Source organism: Perna viridis, chromosome 15 (assembly GCF_037379345.1).
Source record: "Perna viridis isolate PV_CMFRI_1.1 ecotype Kerala chromosome 15, ASM3737934v1, whole genome shotgun sequence".
NCBI lineage: Eukaryota > Metazoa > Mollusca > Bivalvia > Mytilida > Mytilidae > Perna > Perna viridis.
The window spans coordinates 19,236,853-19,255,250 of NC_142459.1; the positions used below are offsets into that span (position 1 = coordinate 19,236,853).

The following is an 18,398-nucleotide window of genomic DNA, read 5'->3' on the forward strand; positions in this document are numbered from 1 at the left end:
TCACACGACCATAAGTTTTTTTATTCATTCAACAAATTTAATGAAACTTAGTAATATAATGCGTATCAGTCATACCTCGGAATCCAAGCAAAAATTTCCAAAATGGCATCCTTAGGTCACAAAGTAGGACATAGTATTATCTCAAAAACATGAATAGCTACAAATTTGAAAATAGGTCTCACAAAAGAATTGAATAGGTATAACAATACAATTATAACATTGGAAACTTAAATTTTGCCGGGGTGGGGGGGGGAATATTCGCTCTTGCTCGCAATGGCAATTCCCGTCGTGCTTGATATCGTATTGGTTATGTTGTATCCATCTGCACATTGAAATCAGATTTATTCAATGGGTGTCATAGTTTTCCTTTCCTCGTTTGTCTACCCCGGACTTGACTTTTTATGGGCAACTCGGCGGGTGTTTCTAGTAAAGCAGAAGTTTCTTACCCTACCGATGCACCTGGTCCATGCTCTCAGTTTTCAGTGGAGTCCGAGTTGCTTATTTGCTTTTGTTTCTTCGTATGCATGATTTTGGTTACTTTATGTCTGTTTTCCATGTCTGGTCTTTGTCCCTGGATTACATTCTATTGAATACTCTGTAATCTTGGTTCCCTTGATTACTCTTGCATTACATAGTCTCCATTTGTATTCTGCTATGGTATGGCTGCACCGTCATCGACTTCAATTTTGGCTATGGCCGTTTTTATATGCTATGCCTTTTTTGTTGTAAGAAATTTTAAATTGTGTAGGGAGTGGCAACTGTTTTATTAATTTTATATCATTTGCCTAATCTCTGACCGTGACACTCGAATTCAATTATATTACTGTTTGAGTTTTCGCCTTTTAATAAATGACATTAATGGGATATTTTGTTTTATTTATGTCCTTACAAAACAACTTACTAGAGTAGCTTATACATTTTTGTCCTCCTGTTTAGCTCGAAAGGCCATTTGAGCTATTGCCATCATTTGGCGTCCGTCGTCGTAAACTTTTTTTCAGAACTTTTCTCCTCTAGATCTCACACCACTTTAACAGTTGGAAGCAAACTTGGTATGCATGTTCTTTGGGGTATCCTGCATACAACAGGTGTGGGGATTTATGATCCATCGAAAAACATGGCGACTGTTTCTAAAAATCAAACATATGGATCAGACAGTAGTACTTTGCATATAACTCCTTGAGGATAAAAGTGTTCATCATTATGAGATTTATTTGCGGTCAAATTTTTGTTTTAAAACCATTTAGTTATGTGGGATTTATTGTTTAAAGTTTTAATGTTATTTTGTTAAAAACAAATCTGCTCCTTTGACACTATTTGACCAATTGGAAACAAACTTGGTATGCATGTGCCTTGGGGTATCCTGCATAGAACTTATGTGGGGATTTTTTATCTTTGGGAAAAAACATGGCCGATGTTGCTGAAATTTCCTAAAATCGTTTAATATCAAGAGTCTTCAGTTACATATTCGCTTATTGTAATCTACTATATCTTTATGAATATAGAATTAGAAATCAGTGTTTAAAATTATTTGTGCCATCGAAATTCACTTCGTAAGAAGACTGTGTACCAATTATTAAAACACTTGAGTGAAGATAGGACGTTTTTGAATCGGGTCACTGAATTGAATCACAGTAATGTTGTTAAAGGTGTCAATTATGCTTACGACAGTGGCAAATTACATAAATTCACCGGCGATATGTAAGCAGAAAAAAAACGAATATTTCACCGTTATATTAGGATTTACAGCAATAAATCTGCAACTACAATACGATTATCTCCCAGTCTTATTAAGCTCTCAAACAGATCAGTGAAAATAATGAGACTACCTTTAAATTCTGTATGAAATAAAATTGCGGAATTGATTTTGTTATTCTGTAAAATTCCACATTCCAACGAATGTTGCATTAAATTTGAATTAAATTTCGTGCTTAAACAATTTACAGATTAGTTTAGTTGTCGACTGTTTAATAGTTTCATGAAAATGTACGGTAGTGGTAATGCTTTTTGTTATACGGTAGTGGTAATGTTTTTTGTTATACGGTAGTGGTAATGTTTTTTGTTATACGGTAGTGGTAATGCTTTTTGTTATACTTTTTGTGTTTGGTAAGAAGCAGAATCAGCTCACCCTCCGATGCACTAACGTTCATGCAGGAGTTCATGGGGCAATCCATTTTCTGTGTTCAAGGTCTTGTGTGTAGAGCAAATTTGGTCTACGTATGTTATTTTGTTTTTATTTTTTTATATTCCGAATAGATTATCCCAGCCTCATGTGGTCCTACGTAGTAGTTATAATGTGGAATGAAAATTGGACAATTATTCGTGTTGATCTTTTTTGTTTAAGTACCTTAACCGTACATGTGCTTACATGTTAAAATGTATGTGATTGATGTTTTTGTCTGTTTTCTTAAAGTACATCGTTAATCGTGTTTTTGATCGGTGACCTAATTTTGTGGTTACATTACATCCAATTCTATTATGTAATGTGGTGAAAGATTTTTGTCCGTTTGTTTTTGTGCGTTACGTGACACAGTATGTTTTGTGGAATTATGTCGTTTATGGGGCTTTAACATTGAAATATCGTCATGTACATAAAGTAAAAAATGCAAATGAACAATGACTCCACTAAACACTGGAAGGTGAATTGGTGGGGTAAGCGTCCTTTGCTTTTCCAGAAACACCCGCCGAGGTGCTCATAAAAATGAAGCCCATGGCAGACAAATGAGGACAGATAAACTATGACACGCTGTTATAGTTGTTTTTGCATTCTATACGTTTTTGGAGTAAGCACATTTATATGCTAGCATTATGCCATATACTTTTTTGCGTTACAGATGGTTTTAAGAAAACAATTGTAAGTCTACTGCACATGGATTATTTAATGCTAAAATATTAACACAGGTATCAATCTGTTTCTTTCTTTTTGTTCTGTAAGGAATTAAAACATGCTTGCACATGTTGCAATAAGGTCTGAAAGTCCCCGTGCAGGTCTGGGTGTTTAAAATAATAGGCCTGCAGCAGCGCTAAGCTTGTCGTAAAAGGCGACTAAATAGTGCTCAGAAACCTAGCCGGGGGTTAGGCGCTCTGCCCACAGAGCAACTGGGATGTGTGCCCCAGGTGGTGGAATGGGGTACCCCTGGCATGTTACATGCTGGGGTTGTCAGGCTATAATACGGAAAACCTGACCGCAAACCATAGTGGTGCACCGTGTTGGGAAAGATACCACGTTCCTCGCACGTTAAAGAACCCTGTTGTGGTATTCGATAGGAGTAGGAACCTTTGCGCTCCGCCACAGGAGGCTAAATTGCCCGACCTTGCCCATCCCCCCTTTTTCTAGTGGCAATCAAAATGTGTCGACCCTGTTGTCCTTGTGACCCATCCTTTTTTTTATCATTTCATGTTCATTTTATCATCCATTTCATGTTCATTGTCTGAATATAGCTGAAATATTGCTGCTGGGACGTTAAACCCCAACAAACAAACAAGAAGGTCTGAAAGAGACATTTTATGACATACTGCTTGTCGTTATTAGAAAGATCACGGTGGGAAAAAAGTTAAAACAATGTGACTCCTGGAAAAGAATGCATTTTACAGATTTGACAAATACAGCCAATCCATGCAAGCGTTAATTTCTTACTTAGCCTGTATTTCAGGTATGTATAAATAAAAGTTTGACTACTTAAATAATATTACTATAACATTGTCCGTAAATTCACAAAAGTCGTTGTCGAGAAAAAAAAACAAACAAACAAACAAAAACAAAAAAAAAACAAGCAAACAAACAGACAAACAAAACAAATATGTCCAAAATATGTATTTGCAAGTAAAATAAAAAGCCTTTACATGTCAGTCTCTTAAATGGGCAACTAATGCTTGCTTCGATAATATGTGTAGAACAGTTAGGGATCATTTTCATACACAAAACAACTTTGACGGGAAAATCACTGGATCTAATGATTTTAAGTATTAAAAGGAAATAAAAAGAATATAGGGTCAGTTGAAGCTGTAACATTAACTGCTTAGCGTGGCAAAATCCACCAGAGCAGGTCCGGATGTCAAAAGAATAGGCCTGCAGCAGCGCTAAGCTTGTCGTAAAAGGCGACTAAATAGTGTTCAGAACCTTAGCCGCGGGCTAGGGCGCTCTGTCCAGAGCAACTAGGTTGTGTGTCTCAGGTGGTGGAATGGGGTACTCTTGGTGTGTTACATGCTGGGGTTGTCAGGCTATAATACGGAAAACCTGACCGCAAATCATAGTGGTGCACCGTGTTGGGAAAGATGCCACGTTCCTCGCACGTTTAAGAACCCTACTGTGGTATTCTCCCGGAGTAGGAACCATAGGGCTCCGCCACTGGAGGCTAAATTGCCCGACCCTACCCACCTCTCCCTATTTCTAGTGGCAATCAAAATTTGCCGACCCTGTTGCCCTTGTGTCCCATTCCTTTTTCATTTCTTCATTATTTCATGTTCATTTTATCATCTTTTTCATGTTCATTGTCTGAATATAGCTGAAATATTGCTGCTGGGACGTTAAACCCCAACAAACAAACAAACATACTTACGTTTTTCTATGCCTGAGCATGTTACATGTGTAATAACTAACATTTAATTCCATTGATAATGACAGTCCATAGACTTCTATCACATAAGTAAATGAATTATAAAAAGCTAACAATTTTTAAATAGTTGGGCGAATTGAAAAGAAGACTGATTTATCGTTAGAATCTGTTTCTATCAGTTTTAAATATTACAAGCTTTCTGTGAAAAGTTTATGTTAGATTAAAAAAATATATATATACATAAGATGAATGCGATTTTTTCGGTATAGATATACTCTTCAATTTGATTTTGTACCGGACGGACGAAGAAGGTTATTTGCGTTTTTCAAGTCACGTTTTTAAAGGTTAGACCATAATCATGGTAAAAAAAGTGATAGACACATTACCAACATTTCGTGAAACTCATATGCTGCGTCTACTCGATCGTTTTAGAATCGTAAAAATCATTATTATTTTACCACGGGCTGCCAATTAATGTCTTATCTTAAGTATTCATTACATGTATCAGCAAAACAATAGCGAGAACAATTAAACTAAGAAAGATTAACATACATCAAAGAAAAGGTATAATCAAATTTACATAAACAAATGTAGACAGAACAAAACTTAATGTCATATAAAACCTGAAGATAAGAAAAAACTAGAGAGCGTACCAAAAACAAAAAAAAACACTTGCAATATGAACCCTCACAAAAAAATGGAGTGTAAGCAGGTGCTCTATAACAGAAAGTGTGCCCTCCTCCACTTGAGGTACCCAGTATATTGCAAGTGAATAAAAAGCCCCGTGCAGGTCCGGGTGTTAAAATAAAAGCCTGCATCAGCGCTAAGCTTGTCGTATAAGGCGACTAAATAGTGCTCAGAAACCTAGCCGGGGGCTAGGCGCTCTGCCCACAGAGCAACTGGGATGTGTGCCCCAGGTGGTGGAATGGGGTACCCCTGGCGTGTTACATGCTGGGGTTGTCAGGCTATAATACGGAAAACCTGACCGCAAACCATAGTGGTGCACCGTGTTGGGAAAGATGCCACGTTCCTCGCACGTTAAAGAACCCTGTTGTGGTATTCGATAGGAGTAGGAACCTTTGCGCTCCGCCACAGGAGGCTAAATTGCCCGACCTTACCCATCCCCCCTTTTTCCAGTGGCAATCAGAATTTGTCGACCCTATTGTCCTTGTGTCCCATCCTTTTTTTTCCATTTCATGTTCATTTTATCATCCATTTCATGTTCATCGTCTGAATATAGCTGAAATATTGCTGCTCGGACGTTAAACCTCAACAAACAAACAAACAAAACGTTCCTCGCACGTTAAAGAACCCTGCTGTGGTATTCGATAGGAGTAGGAACCTTTGCGCTCCACCACAGGAGGCTAAATTGCCCGACCTTGCCCATCCTTCCCTTTTTCCAGTGGCAATCAAAATTTGTCGACCCTATTATCCTTGTGACCCATCCTTTCTTTTTTTCATTTCATGTTCATTTTATCATCCATTTCATGTTCATGGTCTGAATATAGTTGAAATATTGCTGCTCGGACGTTAAACCCCAACAAACATGTAAGTGAGTAAAACACCGTTAGCATAAATAAAATACAAATAATTGGGATTGAATCCATCTCTATGTACCCCGCTGTGGCTTAAGCCATATATACAAATTCCAGGTGATGAAAGCCTGAACAGAAGTTTTCAACGCAAAAAAAGGAATTCGAACTTGAGGTTGAGGTCCATGTTATATGCCAAATATATGGTATGCGACGCATCATCTTTACGTGATCTACCCACATGCATAACATTAAAAGCCAACATCAAATGACAAAAACGTTACATCCAGGTCACATGTCTGTCAGTTACCTTGAGGTCAAAGTTCATGTTCATAGGCCAGTACCAATGGTACGCGATACATCGTCCTTCGATGAGATGATCTACACACATACAAAATATCAAAGCCAAGATTGAAAGACAAAAATGTTACAGCCCGGACACGAGTTTGTCATTGGAAGACAGGAATTTGACCTTGAGGTCAAAGTTAAAGCTTGCAAGTCATAGGCCACTATCCATGGTACATATCATCTTCAAGTGATTTACATACAAAATATGTAAAGCGTTCATCTGAAGACTTTAAAGTTATAGCGGGGACACGATTTTTTGCGGCCGGACTGACGAATCGAGTGATCACTATAGGGCCCAGAACATTTAATTTGTGTGCCCCAGAAGGTGAAATTGGGTATCCCTGGCATGCTACATCCTGGGATCGTCAGGCCATACTACAGAAAAAAAACCTAACCGCAAACCATAGTGGTACACTGAGTTTGACAAAATACCATGTTCCTCTGACATTAAAGAACCCTGCTGTGGTTATCGACAGCAGAGTAACCAAAGTTTCGCTGCAGGAGTCAAAACTGCCATCGACACTACTCACCTAACACAATTGTCAGTGGCAATTAAAACTCGTCGTCACTATAATCTTTGAGTCCATTTACTCATTTCATCATTATTTCATGTTCATTTTATCATTTGTTTCATGTTCATATCTGTATTGCATGTAGCTAAAATATGGCTGTTTCGGCTTTAAACACCAACAATCAATCAATTTTTTTTTGTACGAAACTCAAGTTCATGCTTTTTATTAATGTCCATAGTATGTGTTGTACTCATTCAGATCTATAATCTGATTACCTGATAAATATAATAAGCGACGCTAGGATCGCTTTAGTTTCATATCACCAGCGACGGATATGCACAATATATGAACAGATTGCCGCTGATGAAATAAAATCAAAACAATATATATATATATATATATATATATATATATATATATATATATATATATATATATATATATATATATATATATATATATATATATATATATATATATTAACGTATTTTTCTTTAAATTGGAATATTAGAGCGTGTAAAAGTAAATAAAATAACGTCATATTCGCTTAGAATATCAAAAGACAGAAGATGTCACTGGTGACCAGCGGCCGGGGTTACATCTGAAAGAAACTGGTTGAAAGAAAATATTACCCGGGCTTATAATCGCCTACTGTCAATATTTCATGCTTCACAATTTCCAGTGATACGAAATGTATGTATTGTAAATTCAGAAATTGGTTAGGGTACATGTATCGATAATGTTCAAATCTCAAAGACTTTTAAATTCCAGGTTAATTTTACGTACATTATTTATCTGTCCTATTTTTCAGCCTTGACGTAAACAGCTAATATATACTATGATTTTGAATAATTTTCTGTTGTCCAACATATTCCAAATCAATTAAAATTTTTCCGTGCAGGTCCGGGTGTTTAAAAGAATAGGCCTGCAGCAGCGCTAAGCTTGTCGTAAAAGGCGACTAAATAGTGCTCAGAAACCTAGCCGGGGGTTAGGCGCTCTGCCCACAGAGCAACTGGGATGTGTGCTCCAGGTGGTGGAATGGGGTACCCCTGGCATGTTACATGCTGGGGTTGTCAGGCTATAATACGGAAAACCTGACCGCAAACCATAGTGGTGCACCGTGTTGCGAAAGATGCCACGTTCCTCGCACGTTAAAGAACCCTGCTGTGGTATTCGATAGGAGTAGGAACCTTTGCGCTCCGCCACAGGAGGCTAAATTGCCCGACCTTACCCATCCCCCCTTTTTCCAGTGGAAATCAAAATTTGTCGACCCTATTATCCTTGTGACCCATCCTTTTTTTTTTCATTTCATGTTCATTTTATCATCCATTTCATGTTCATTGTCTGAATATAGCTGAAATATTCCTGCTGGGACGTTAAACCCCAACAAACAAACAAATCAATTATAAATTGTCAAAAATGTGTATAAAAAGTAATACAACGCACGCGTGTGCGTCGTCTTTTAATTCATGTATCAAATAAAAAAAACCACGATGAGTGGAAAGTTTAAGATATACTTGTGATTCATATTCGATGTGGTGCTGGGTTCCCTCTAAACAAGTATTTGTACATTGTACATCATCAATTAATAAAACTTATCATTGACGAAATGTTTGACTGAGAAATGATGGAACTTGAATGATTCTGAAACGAGATGAATATACATTTGTTACTGCTTTAATATTATGTAATTTTAATTTAAATTATACATTTATCGAAACACAATTTGCATTTGATTTTTATAAGGGACACAAAACAATAAGTGCTCAACCTTGCATTTGTCCATGGCAGGTTCCACTCGAAGCTTTATCGTTTTAATTGCTGTTGCAGGCTATAATATGAATACAAATATGTATTTAAGCACACTCAAAATTGTACATTTCAGTTTATTAGTAGTTCCAGAGTTTTTATGCGACCGCATTTTTTGTTTTACGGTCATATTGTTTATGGAGCAGTTTGTCCCTCTTTAAGATAAGGGCTGAAAGGAGAAAATTCATTGGAATTGAAACGAAAATTTTACTGTCGATACGAATATTATGATTCAGATATCAATGTTCCTTTTGAGTTCTGTTTTAAGTGTTTGTTAGGGGTCAAAAAGCAGTTTTAGTTTATAGTTTATACATGTACTTCCTATGATAGGTTAGGTTTAGCCAAATTTGGCAGGGGTAAAAGTGTTCAGCATTATGAGATCTTTGGAGACGAAATTTTAGGTCCAATCTGTTTAGACTGTTGGAGTTATCCCCCTTTTAGGTCGTGTTTTTGCTATTTCCAATGTTATCACTTTCGTGTTTGTCCTCAGAAACTGCTGGACAGAATTCAGTTGAAGTTGATAATTATGATTGTTCCTTAGGTATGATCGTTAGGAATTAACAAAATGGCCGCTTTTACAAAATATGAACGTGGCTTATAAACCCGGGCGCCCCGTGCACGTCCGGGTGTCTAAAGAATAGACCTGCAGCAGCGCTAAGCTTGTCGTAAAAGGCGACTAAATAGTGCTCAGAACCCTAGCCGGGGGCTAGGGCGCTCTGCCCACAGCAACTGGGATGTGTGCCCCAGGTGGTGGAATGGGGTACCCCTGGCGTGTTACATGCTGGGGTTGTCAGGCTATAATACGGAAAACCTGACCGCAAACCATAGTGGTGCACCGTGTTGGGAAAGATGCCACATTCCTCGCACGTTAAAGAACCCTACTGTGGTATTCTTCCGGAATAGGAACCACAGGGCTCCGCCACAGGGGGCTAAATTGCCCGACCCTACCCACCTCTCCCTATTTCCAGTGGCAATCAAAATTTGTCGACCCCATTGCCCTTGTGTCCCATCCCTTTTTTTATTTCATCATTATTTCATGTTCATTTTATCATCAATTTCATGTTCATCGTCTGAATATAGCTGAAATATTGCTGCTCGGACGTTAAACCCCAACAAACAAACAAATATAAAGCCAGGCGAGCAATTTAAGTTCTTTAGAGGCTCTCGTTTATTTTCAGTCCGAGCTGGAAATTGTTTTTCATTTTTTATTTTTATATAAAAAATGTCCTGCCTACTTTTGTCATATTTCAGATATATCTAATGATGTTTGAGTTATAAGTGACAAAAAGAGTCACGTCCCAAAAATTTGTTTATTTTTATTTGGGGGGGGAGGGGGGAGGATGATTTCGACATTTTTTTTCGCTGCTTATGCTTCGATCAGATTTCAGATATCGCTGGATTTTTTTTTTTTTTTTTGGTTAAAAGAGGCCAAAGCGGTCGCACCCCAAAAAATGACTTTTATATTTTTGACTGGATTGTTAAGACAGGTGCTTTATGAAAATGAAATTGTTATTGCAACTTTTTATTTTTGCTCCGATTTTAATATTTGTTACGTCTCCTTAAAAACAATGCCTGTATTTTTTAATCATTCCTCAGATACCTCTTACTGTGTTTGAGTTATAAGTGTCTGAAGGAGCCACACTCACACTAAACAGGTTTTTTGGGGTCCAATTGTGAACTTTTTTCATTTGCTTTCTGATAAAAACCCCTGCCTCCTTTTTTCAATTAGGCTTTAGAAATCTCTAACGATTTTTAAGTTCTAAGGCACCAATGGCGCCACACCCCAAAATATGGACTTTCAAATACTTTATTGAATTTCAAATTTGTGTTATGTCTTATTCAAACCAGTTTTTGTAGGGTCTAGAACGTAAGTCCACCGAACAAAAGCCCCCAGACAAAAGCCCCAATCTTACAATAAGCTCCATGTTAATGTAAAAATATATATTTAATTGTTGTTTATTTTTTGTTCGTTTGATCCGTTTTTTGTGTGTATTTTATTTTTTTTTTTTAAACAAGAATAATTATCAAAAGAAAAGTCAAAATTGACTTCTATTGAAATGAAAATAAAAAATGAAATGGTTTCAATTGAATACTACTTCCTGGTTGACTTTAATTTTTAGTCATTATTATAGTTAAAAAAGCAACTATGAACATCGTAAAAAAGATCAAAGATGAAAATACATTATAACTTATTAATTATACCATTCATCTAAACTTTAAAACTTAGACTAAAATAAAATTTCAAAACGAAGTAATGTTTAAGTTTTACAATTCCAGTATTTATACATTTTTATATCAGTCTATGTTGTATTAGTTGCAAATAAATTTAATTTCAAATTTTACACTTAAGTATTAAGTGAAATATTATTTGTAATGAACTATAAATCCCATTGCTGAAGTATTTCGAAACCAAAATTGTGCCCATATTCGCCCTAAATTGACAGGATTCGATGTGCTGCGGTCTTTTCATGTTGGCACCGTGCAGGTCCGGATATCATAAGAATAGGCCCGCGGCAGCACTAAACCTGTCGTAAAAGGCGATAAAATAGCGCTCAGAACTTTGGCCGGGGGAGAGATGGGGCACTCTGCCCACAGAGTAACAGGGTTGTGGTCCCCAGGTGGTGTGATGGGGTACACCTGGCATGTAACATGCTGGGGTCGTCAAGCCTTAATACGAAATACCTGTCCACAGACCAAAGTGGTGCATCGTGTTGGGATAATTTAAGCGTTACACGCACGTTAAAGAACCCCATTATTCTTGTGGTCCATCCCAGTTTTCATTTGATCATCATTCCATGTTTATTTTGATATCCATTTCATGGTCATCGCCTGGATGTTGCTGAAATATTGCAGCTCGGGCGTTAAACCCTAACACTCAATCAGTCAATCTTTTCATGCTGCGCTCTGCGAAGGTTTTTCATTAACAACGGGGAAAGTAAGGAAATGTAGGAACGCCAATTTAGCTTATATTCGTAGATTATCAAGGGAATTGAAAAGGATAGATAAGATGTATTATATATAAAGAACATGACATGTCAATATCTATATCACATGATAAATCAGCCCTACCCCCCCCCCCTCAACATTATCACCCCTAACCCTCCTCAATCCTTATCACCCCTGATCCTCTTTAATCTTTAACATCCCTCAGGCCGATTGCCCTAAGGGGATGCAGGAGTCTCGAGTTGACGCGGCATCAGGTGGAGATTGTAAGAATGAGACACTAAACTCCAATGTTATCATAAAGTAGCCTTTATATTTTTATATATTATATATAAAAAAACATGTATGTATATGAGTAAATTTAAGGAGATCTTGATTATCATAAACGTCCACTTACAAGTTATACGCAGACTATTTTGGGATACTTAGGTTAAAGAGTAATCAATGGAACCAAGGTTATAGCAGTAATCAAAAGAATGTAATAGTTGTTTGTTTTGTAAGATAATGAGAACTTGTAAATTAAGAAAAAAAATCAAAAATATTATCCAATTATTATTAAGCCTCATTCCTATTATGAATTCATGTCCATTTAATTGGTGAAGACTGACACCGAGTTGGTGCGAATTAACTTGGATGGTGTAAAGGGAGATTACCTAAATTTCATATTGAACTCAACGTTTATAAAAAAGGATTGTATTCTATTAAAAATTTAGTTCGAAAGTTTAGAATTATACAAAAATACCAATCATAATGAATGGATATATCGACGGGTATTTTGAAGACTATCAAGGCGAGAACGGGGTACGCCTGGCGTGTTACTTGCTAGTGTTGTCTGGCTATAATACGGATAACCTGACCGCACCGTATTGGGAAAGATTTTGCGTTTCTTGCACGTTAAGAACCCTGCTGTGGTATTCGATGGAAGTGGGAACACAGGAGCCACAGGAGGCTAAATTGCCCGACTTTCCCGTCCTTCCCTTTTTTCTAGTGGCAATCAAAATTTTTTGACTCGATTATCCTTGTGTCCCATTCTTTTTATCTCATGTCATCATCATTTTATGTTTATTTTATCATCCATTTAATGTTTATCGTCTGAATATAGCTGAAATATTGCTGCTCGAACGTAAAACCCCAACAATGAATCAATCATATATATTATTATTGCAACCAACTTCCAAAGTAAAAGCTAAGAGATCATGATTCGGACTAAGAACATGACCCAGGACACAACGTAGACCAAGAAAACAAGCGGCAATCCACCATTAGTAAAATTAAATACGTAACCTCGGCAGCAGCCTCCACTAAAACTGGGAGAAAGGCTGCACCGATAGGGTAAACAGCCTCTGTTTTCTAGAAACATCCTCCGAGTCTATCTTATGACATCAAATTATGGTTTGATGAATGAGGGAACAACGACATTATGAACAACTCTGTTCTGATTGACAAGATGGGTACGCAGTCAAATGATTCAACCGTTATTAAAGTGATTCTGTAATACACTTAAGATATTTTCTTGGTGGAAGTGGATGTGTGGCTAAATAGCCCTTGATTATTTTAGATTACCCCCTTCCCTTTTAATGATTATTAGTGGAAAGTTTATTACTACCTTTCATTGAGTTTGTAATGTTGTATCATTTTTACTTTGTGACCGGTTTTTTTTCCATGGATCAGAACGTTACAAAAACCACATGAGATATAAATTCATCGACTAACTGCGGGATCAATTCATCATTGTGCAATGTTACACCTTCAAAATGTGTTTTCCCATAATGATCGATTTTTGTGGTTTACTTAATATATTGGTCAGACATGTTTTGGTATGTGGTTTCCTTTTAAACTATCACGATAAAAATAATAATTAACAGAATGTTTTGTTTTTGTTTTTTGGGTTTTTTTTATGGTCTTTTTTTTTTGCTTTTTTTGTTTTGTTTTGTATTTTTTTTTTTTTTTTTATTTTTTTGGGGGGGGGGTGTGGGGCGGACAAATATACTCAAAGAAAGAAACCTACTCATTTGAAATAAATTTATTCAGTATTTTAATTTTTGCGGAAAGTTTTTATACATTTAGTATGGGAATAAATTCAATTGGCTAGTATTTTTAATTATTTGTAAAGATGAACATTGAAATATAATATCTAGATTATGTTTCCGCGAGATGAACGCCTACTATTCAATAAATGTTAGTTTACACCAGCATTTTGCGTTTCTGATATATGCATGTTAATAAAAGATATGTAGGTATCCTTTCCGGATGTACGTTGTAGATTTAAAGTGTCAAGATCCCAAATGGAACTTAAATGATGGCTACAGGCTGAGAAGAAGTTAGGATGAACATAATTTATTATTACGTCTTACCAATCTGTTTTGGAATAATGGCATATTAATGTGATTCATTTAACGTCTCAGACATATTTTTTTCATGTACTTTTAATTCCGTTTTAGCCAACTTTAACTGTAAACGATCTCGAATATGATTTTTTTTTCATGTTTATACTGGTTTCCTGAATGATGTTCATTTTTTGGGGTTTTTTTTTTGTCAGATATTTTTATCCCCTGGTTTTCCCATTTTACATATATATTATAAACATATTTTTGTCAGTGACTCCTTTCCTTGTTTACAATCTCTTTAAACTCGCCTTCAAATGTTATTCCCCCTTTTTTAATGAAATTCTTGTTACCTATTCAAAGTTTTAATAGATGAAATATACTAAACAAAACCTATGAAAACCTCAGAGAAATTCTTTTCCCGCTCACATTTCAAATGCTTATATCTCAAAGACGAGTATACTGACCCATCATTTTGTCTAATACTGTTGTTCTAGCATTTTATTCCCGCAACACTTCGAAAAACTTGTTATTTTAAACAGAAAATGAGCAGCCTTAATGAATGAGTATAAAGGGAATCAAGGTAACAGCAGTAATCAAAAGAATGTAACCAGGGACAAAGATCAGACATGGAAAACAGACATACACAACGAAGAACATTAATTAACTAAAATCATACATACAAAGTAACAAAAGCAAATGAGCTACTCGGACTCCACTAAAAACTGGGAGCATGGACCAGGTGCACCGGTAGGGTAAGAGTCCTCTTCTTTTCTAGAGACACCCGCCCTATTGCTCATAAAAAGTAAAGTAGACGGAAGAGGAAAGGAAAACTATGACACGTCGAACAAATCAGTTTTCATGGCGCAGATGGATACACCGTAACGATCCACGAGTTCATGATGACTACCATAAAACTTCTATAGTGACGACTTCAATCTTGTAGCAAAATAGGAAACGCATGAATATGCATCAGGAAATAAGTGAACTAATAATACTTAATTATCATTTCAGAATTACTGATTACTCCTGTCATGGTTAAATGTTTGTACGAAAATAAAATTCATTTTTTAAATTTTATTTTAAAGACGATATTCAAATTGAAAAGCAGGATAATATCCCGTTCTTCTGTTTTCGACCTGAAAATTCATAAAAAACCAAATTTAATAAGTGAAAAATGAAGGAATGCGATATGATTGTTTCTTACAATATCAGAGATTAGTTATACTAATCTAAAGCTAGTAGTTTTAAAAAAAAAAGTGTTTATTTATACAGAAAATTGTGACGTATCGTAAATGGTGAGACATTGATTTCGTAATAAAAAAATGTGTCAAGTATACAAATAAAAATTTCTGAGGTAACCAAATTAATAGAATTATGTCAAATAAATATATATTTCGCAGATTTCTGTCATTGTTCTGACGTTTTGTTCAATATTCATGAAAGCTAATCTATATTTAATATAAGACTGCACGTAATATCAACTTTGTTCATTTAAAGGTTACATCTGTCTCTTCTTATATAAAAAAAAATAAATGCATATACTGAACTAAATATAAATAGTTAAGTTACATACGTCCTTAGTATGCTCCTTTTCCAACTCCAATTCCACCTCCGACGCCACCTCCAACACCGACGCCGCCACCGAGTCCAACACCACCGACTCCGTATCCAAGTCCTCCGCCAAATCCGTAATTACCACCGTAACTTCCGCCATAACTTCCTCCGTAACCTCCGCCATAACCACCTCCATAACTTCCGAAAGATGATCCGTAACGTCTCGTTACCCACCAAGGAAACCATTTACAGCAGGTCTTGCCCCAAAATGGTTGGAATGGAGGAAAGCATACGTTTAATACTTGCCATTCTCCCCATTTACATCCGTAAAGTCTACAGGTACACCACCATTTCCCTGCATATAACAAAAAATATGTTAATAACAGTACCATGTTAGATGTGCTCATTTTGTAGGAATGACATCAAAATATATACAATAATTTCTATTATAAAGAGAGGATCAGACAATTAAGGATAGTTTCTACTTATTTAAGATGAGCATACAAGTCGATTTTATGACAAAGTTTTATCATAGACGATTCTCAAATTTTGCAAGCAGAATTCGAAATAAAGATCACCACTATTTAATAAAATGCCAATACAAATTTATGTCCCTGTAATTATACCCACCACCAAAACTTTAAGTTAAACTTTAAGTTGCCCCGTGCAGGTCCGGGTGTTAAAAGAATAGACCTGCAGCAATGCTAAGCTTGTTGTAAAAGGCGACTAAATAGTGCTCAGAACCCTGGCCGGGGGCTAGGGCACTCTGCCCATAGAGCTACTGGGATGTGTGCCCCAGGTGGTGGAATGGGGTACCCCTGGCGTGTTACATGCTGGGTTGTCAGGCTATAATACGGAAAACCTGACTTCAAACCATAGTGGTGCACCGTGTTGGGAAAGATGCCACGTTTCTCGCACGTTAAAAAACCCTACTGTGGTTTTCTCCCGGAGCAGGAACCATAGAGCTCCGCCACAGGGGGCTAAATTGCCCGACCCTACGCACCTCTCTCTATTTCCAGTGGTAATCAAAATTCTCGATCCCATTGTCCTTGTGTCCCATCCCTTTTTCATTTCATCATAATTTCATGTTCATTTTATCACAAATTTCATGTTCATCGTCTGAATATAGCTGAAGTATTGCTGCTTGGACGTTAAACCCCAACAAACAAACAATGAACACATATTTTTTCTATACATGAAATATTCCAAGACTAGATAACTACTAAATATTTAAAATATACCCCCAAATTTGTACATTTTGATACCACATTATTCATTAAAATGCCATTTTCACTTAAGTAAACTTATATCATTTCCCTAAATTTGTTATATTCAAATACATTGACTAAAAAAGCTAAATAGTTTATAAAAAAACTGAGTATTTCAACTAACATAAAAATACTTACCAAAAGAAGGAAAAAATCCTCCACCTCCACCTCCTAGGTATCCTCCACCACCGCCACTATAACCGCCTCCAACGCCTCCTCCGACAGGAACAGTGCTAGATACCAACACAACACATGCAGAAGCAATCAATGCAACGGCCAGAACCCTTGAGACTGCCATGACTTCTTCAGTTTTGGCGATGTGCTTAGTAAAATGTTGTAGGGGTATTTATACACAGTTTGCGTTAGGAAAAAAACATATTTTGGTTTCTTAAATGAATTAGTGGTTAGAAGTTAAATTGGATAAAAAAATATTTTGAAGTATATCTTATCATTTCATTAAATCAGTCTCTAATGATGGACGGTATCGTAGTTTGTAATCAAGTTATCTATATATATATATAGTCTGCCTAACTATCAGGCACCTTATAACATTGCGTTCGAGAATATAACTTTATCAATGGTCTGGACTATTAGAATGAGCAAAACATATTAAGGCCAACAAAATAAATTTAACGAAAAGGATGTACTGAAATGTTTACAAGACATCGATACCACCGGGACGAGAAATCTCAGCTCAAGGCTATGTATTCGAATATAAGACTTCAAACAGAATGAGAAGCTCTAGATTTGCGAATTGTATCTAAATAAAAGACTTTTTTAGATAATTATGTCAATTTTATTTATCAAAATATTTCATTTGAAAATCTCATTCACATAACTGCAATAGTAATTTAGGACACCAAGCTTCCAGCAAATATTTAAAAAAATGTAACCCAGGGGCAAATCCTAGACATGAAAAACAGACACACACACAAAGAACATAAAATAACTGAAGAATACATACAAAGTAACAAACCTAAATGAGCTTCTTTGGCTCCACTGAAAACTGAGAGCATGGACTAGGTGCTCCGGTTTGGTAAGAATCCTCTGCTTTTCTAGAAACACCCGCCAAGTTGCTCATAAAAAAGTCATGTCCAGGATAGAGGAAGGAGGAAAGGTAAACTATTAGGCGTTGAACAAACAAATTTTCATAGAACAGATTTGTTTGTTGGGGTTTAACGTCCGAGCAGCAATATTTCAACTATATTCAGACGATGAACATGAAATTAATGATAAAATGAACATGAAATGATGATGAAATAAAAAAGGGATGGGACACAAGGACAATGGGGTCGACAAAATTTGATTGTCACTGGAAATAGAGAGGGGTGGGTAGGGTCGGGCAATTTAACCTCCTGTTGCGGAGCCCTAGGGTTCCTACTCCGGGAGAATACCACAGTAGGGTTCTTTAACGTGCGAGGAACGTGGCATCTTTCCCAACACGGTGCATCACTATGGTTTGCGGTCAGGTTTTCCGTATTATAGCCTGACAACCCCAGCATGTAACACACCAGGGGTACCCCATTCCACCACCTGGGGCACACAACACAGT

General features: G+C 36.6%; 1 protein-coding gene across 1 annotated transcript; it reads right to left on the reverse strand.

Moving 5' to 3' along the window:
- Nucleotides 1–15,058: 15,058 nt before the first annotated feature.
- Nucleotides 15,059–17,155, reverse strand: LOC148597350 (uncharacterized). Its single transcript, XM_088563655.1, has 3 exons — nucleotides 16,985–17,155; nucleotides 15,598–15,933; nucleotides 15,059–15,160 (listed from the first exon to the last, which is right to left on the reverse strand). The coding sequence occupies exons 1-2, from the start codon at nucleotides 17,142–17,144 to the stop codon at nucleotides 15,602–15,604; spliced, it is 492 nt and encodes a 163-aa protein (XP_088419781.1). The 5' UTR covers nucleotides 17,145–17,155; the 3' UTR covers nucleotides 15,059–15,160; nucleotides 15,598–15,601.
- Nucleotides 17,156–18,398: the final 1,243 nt, after the last annotated feature.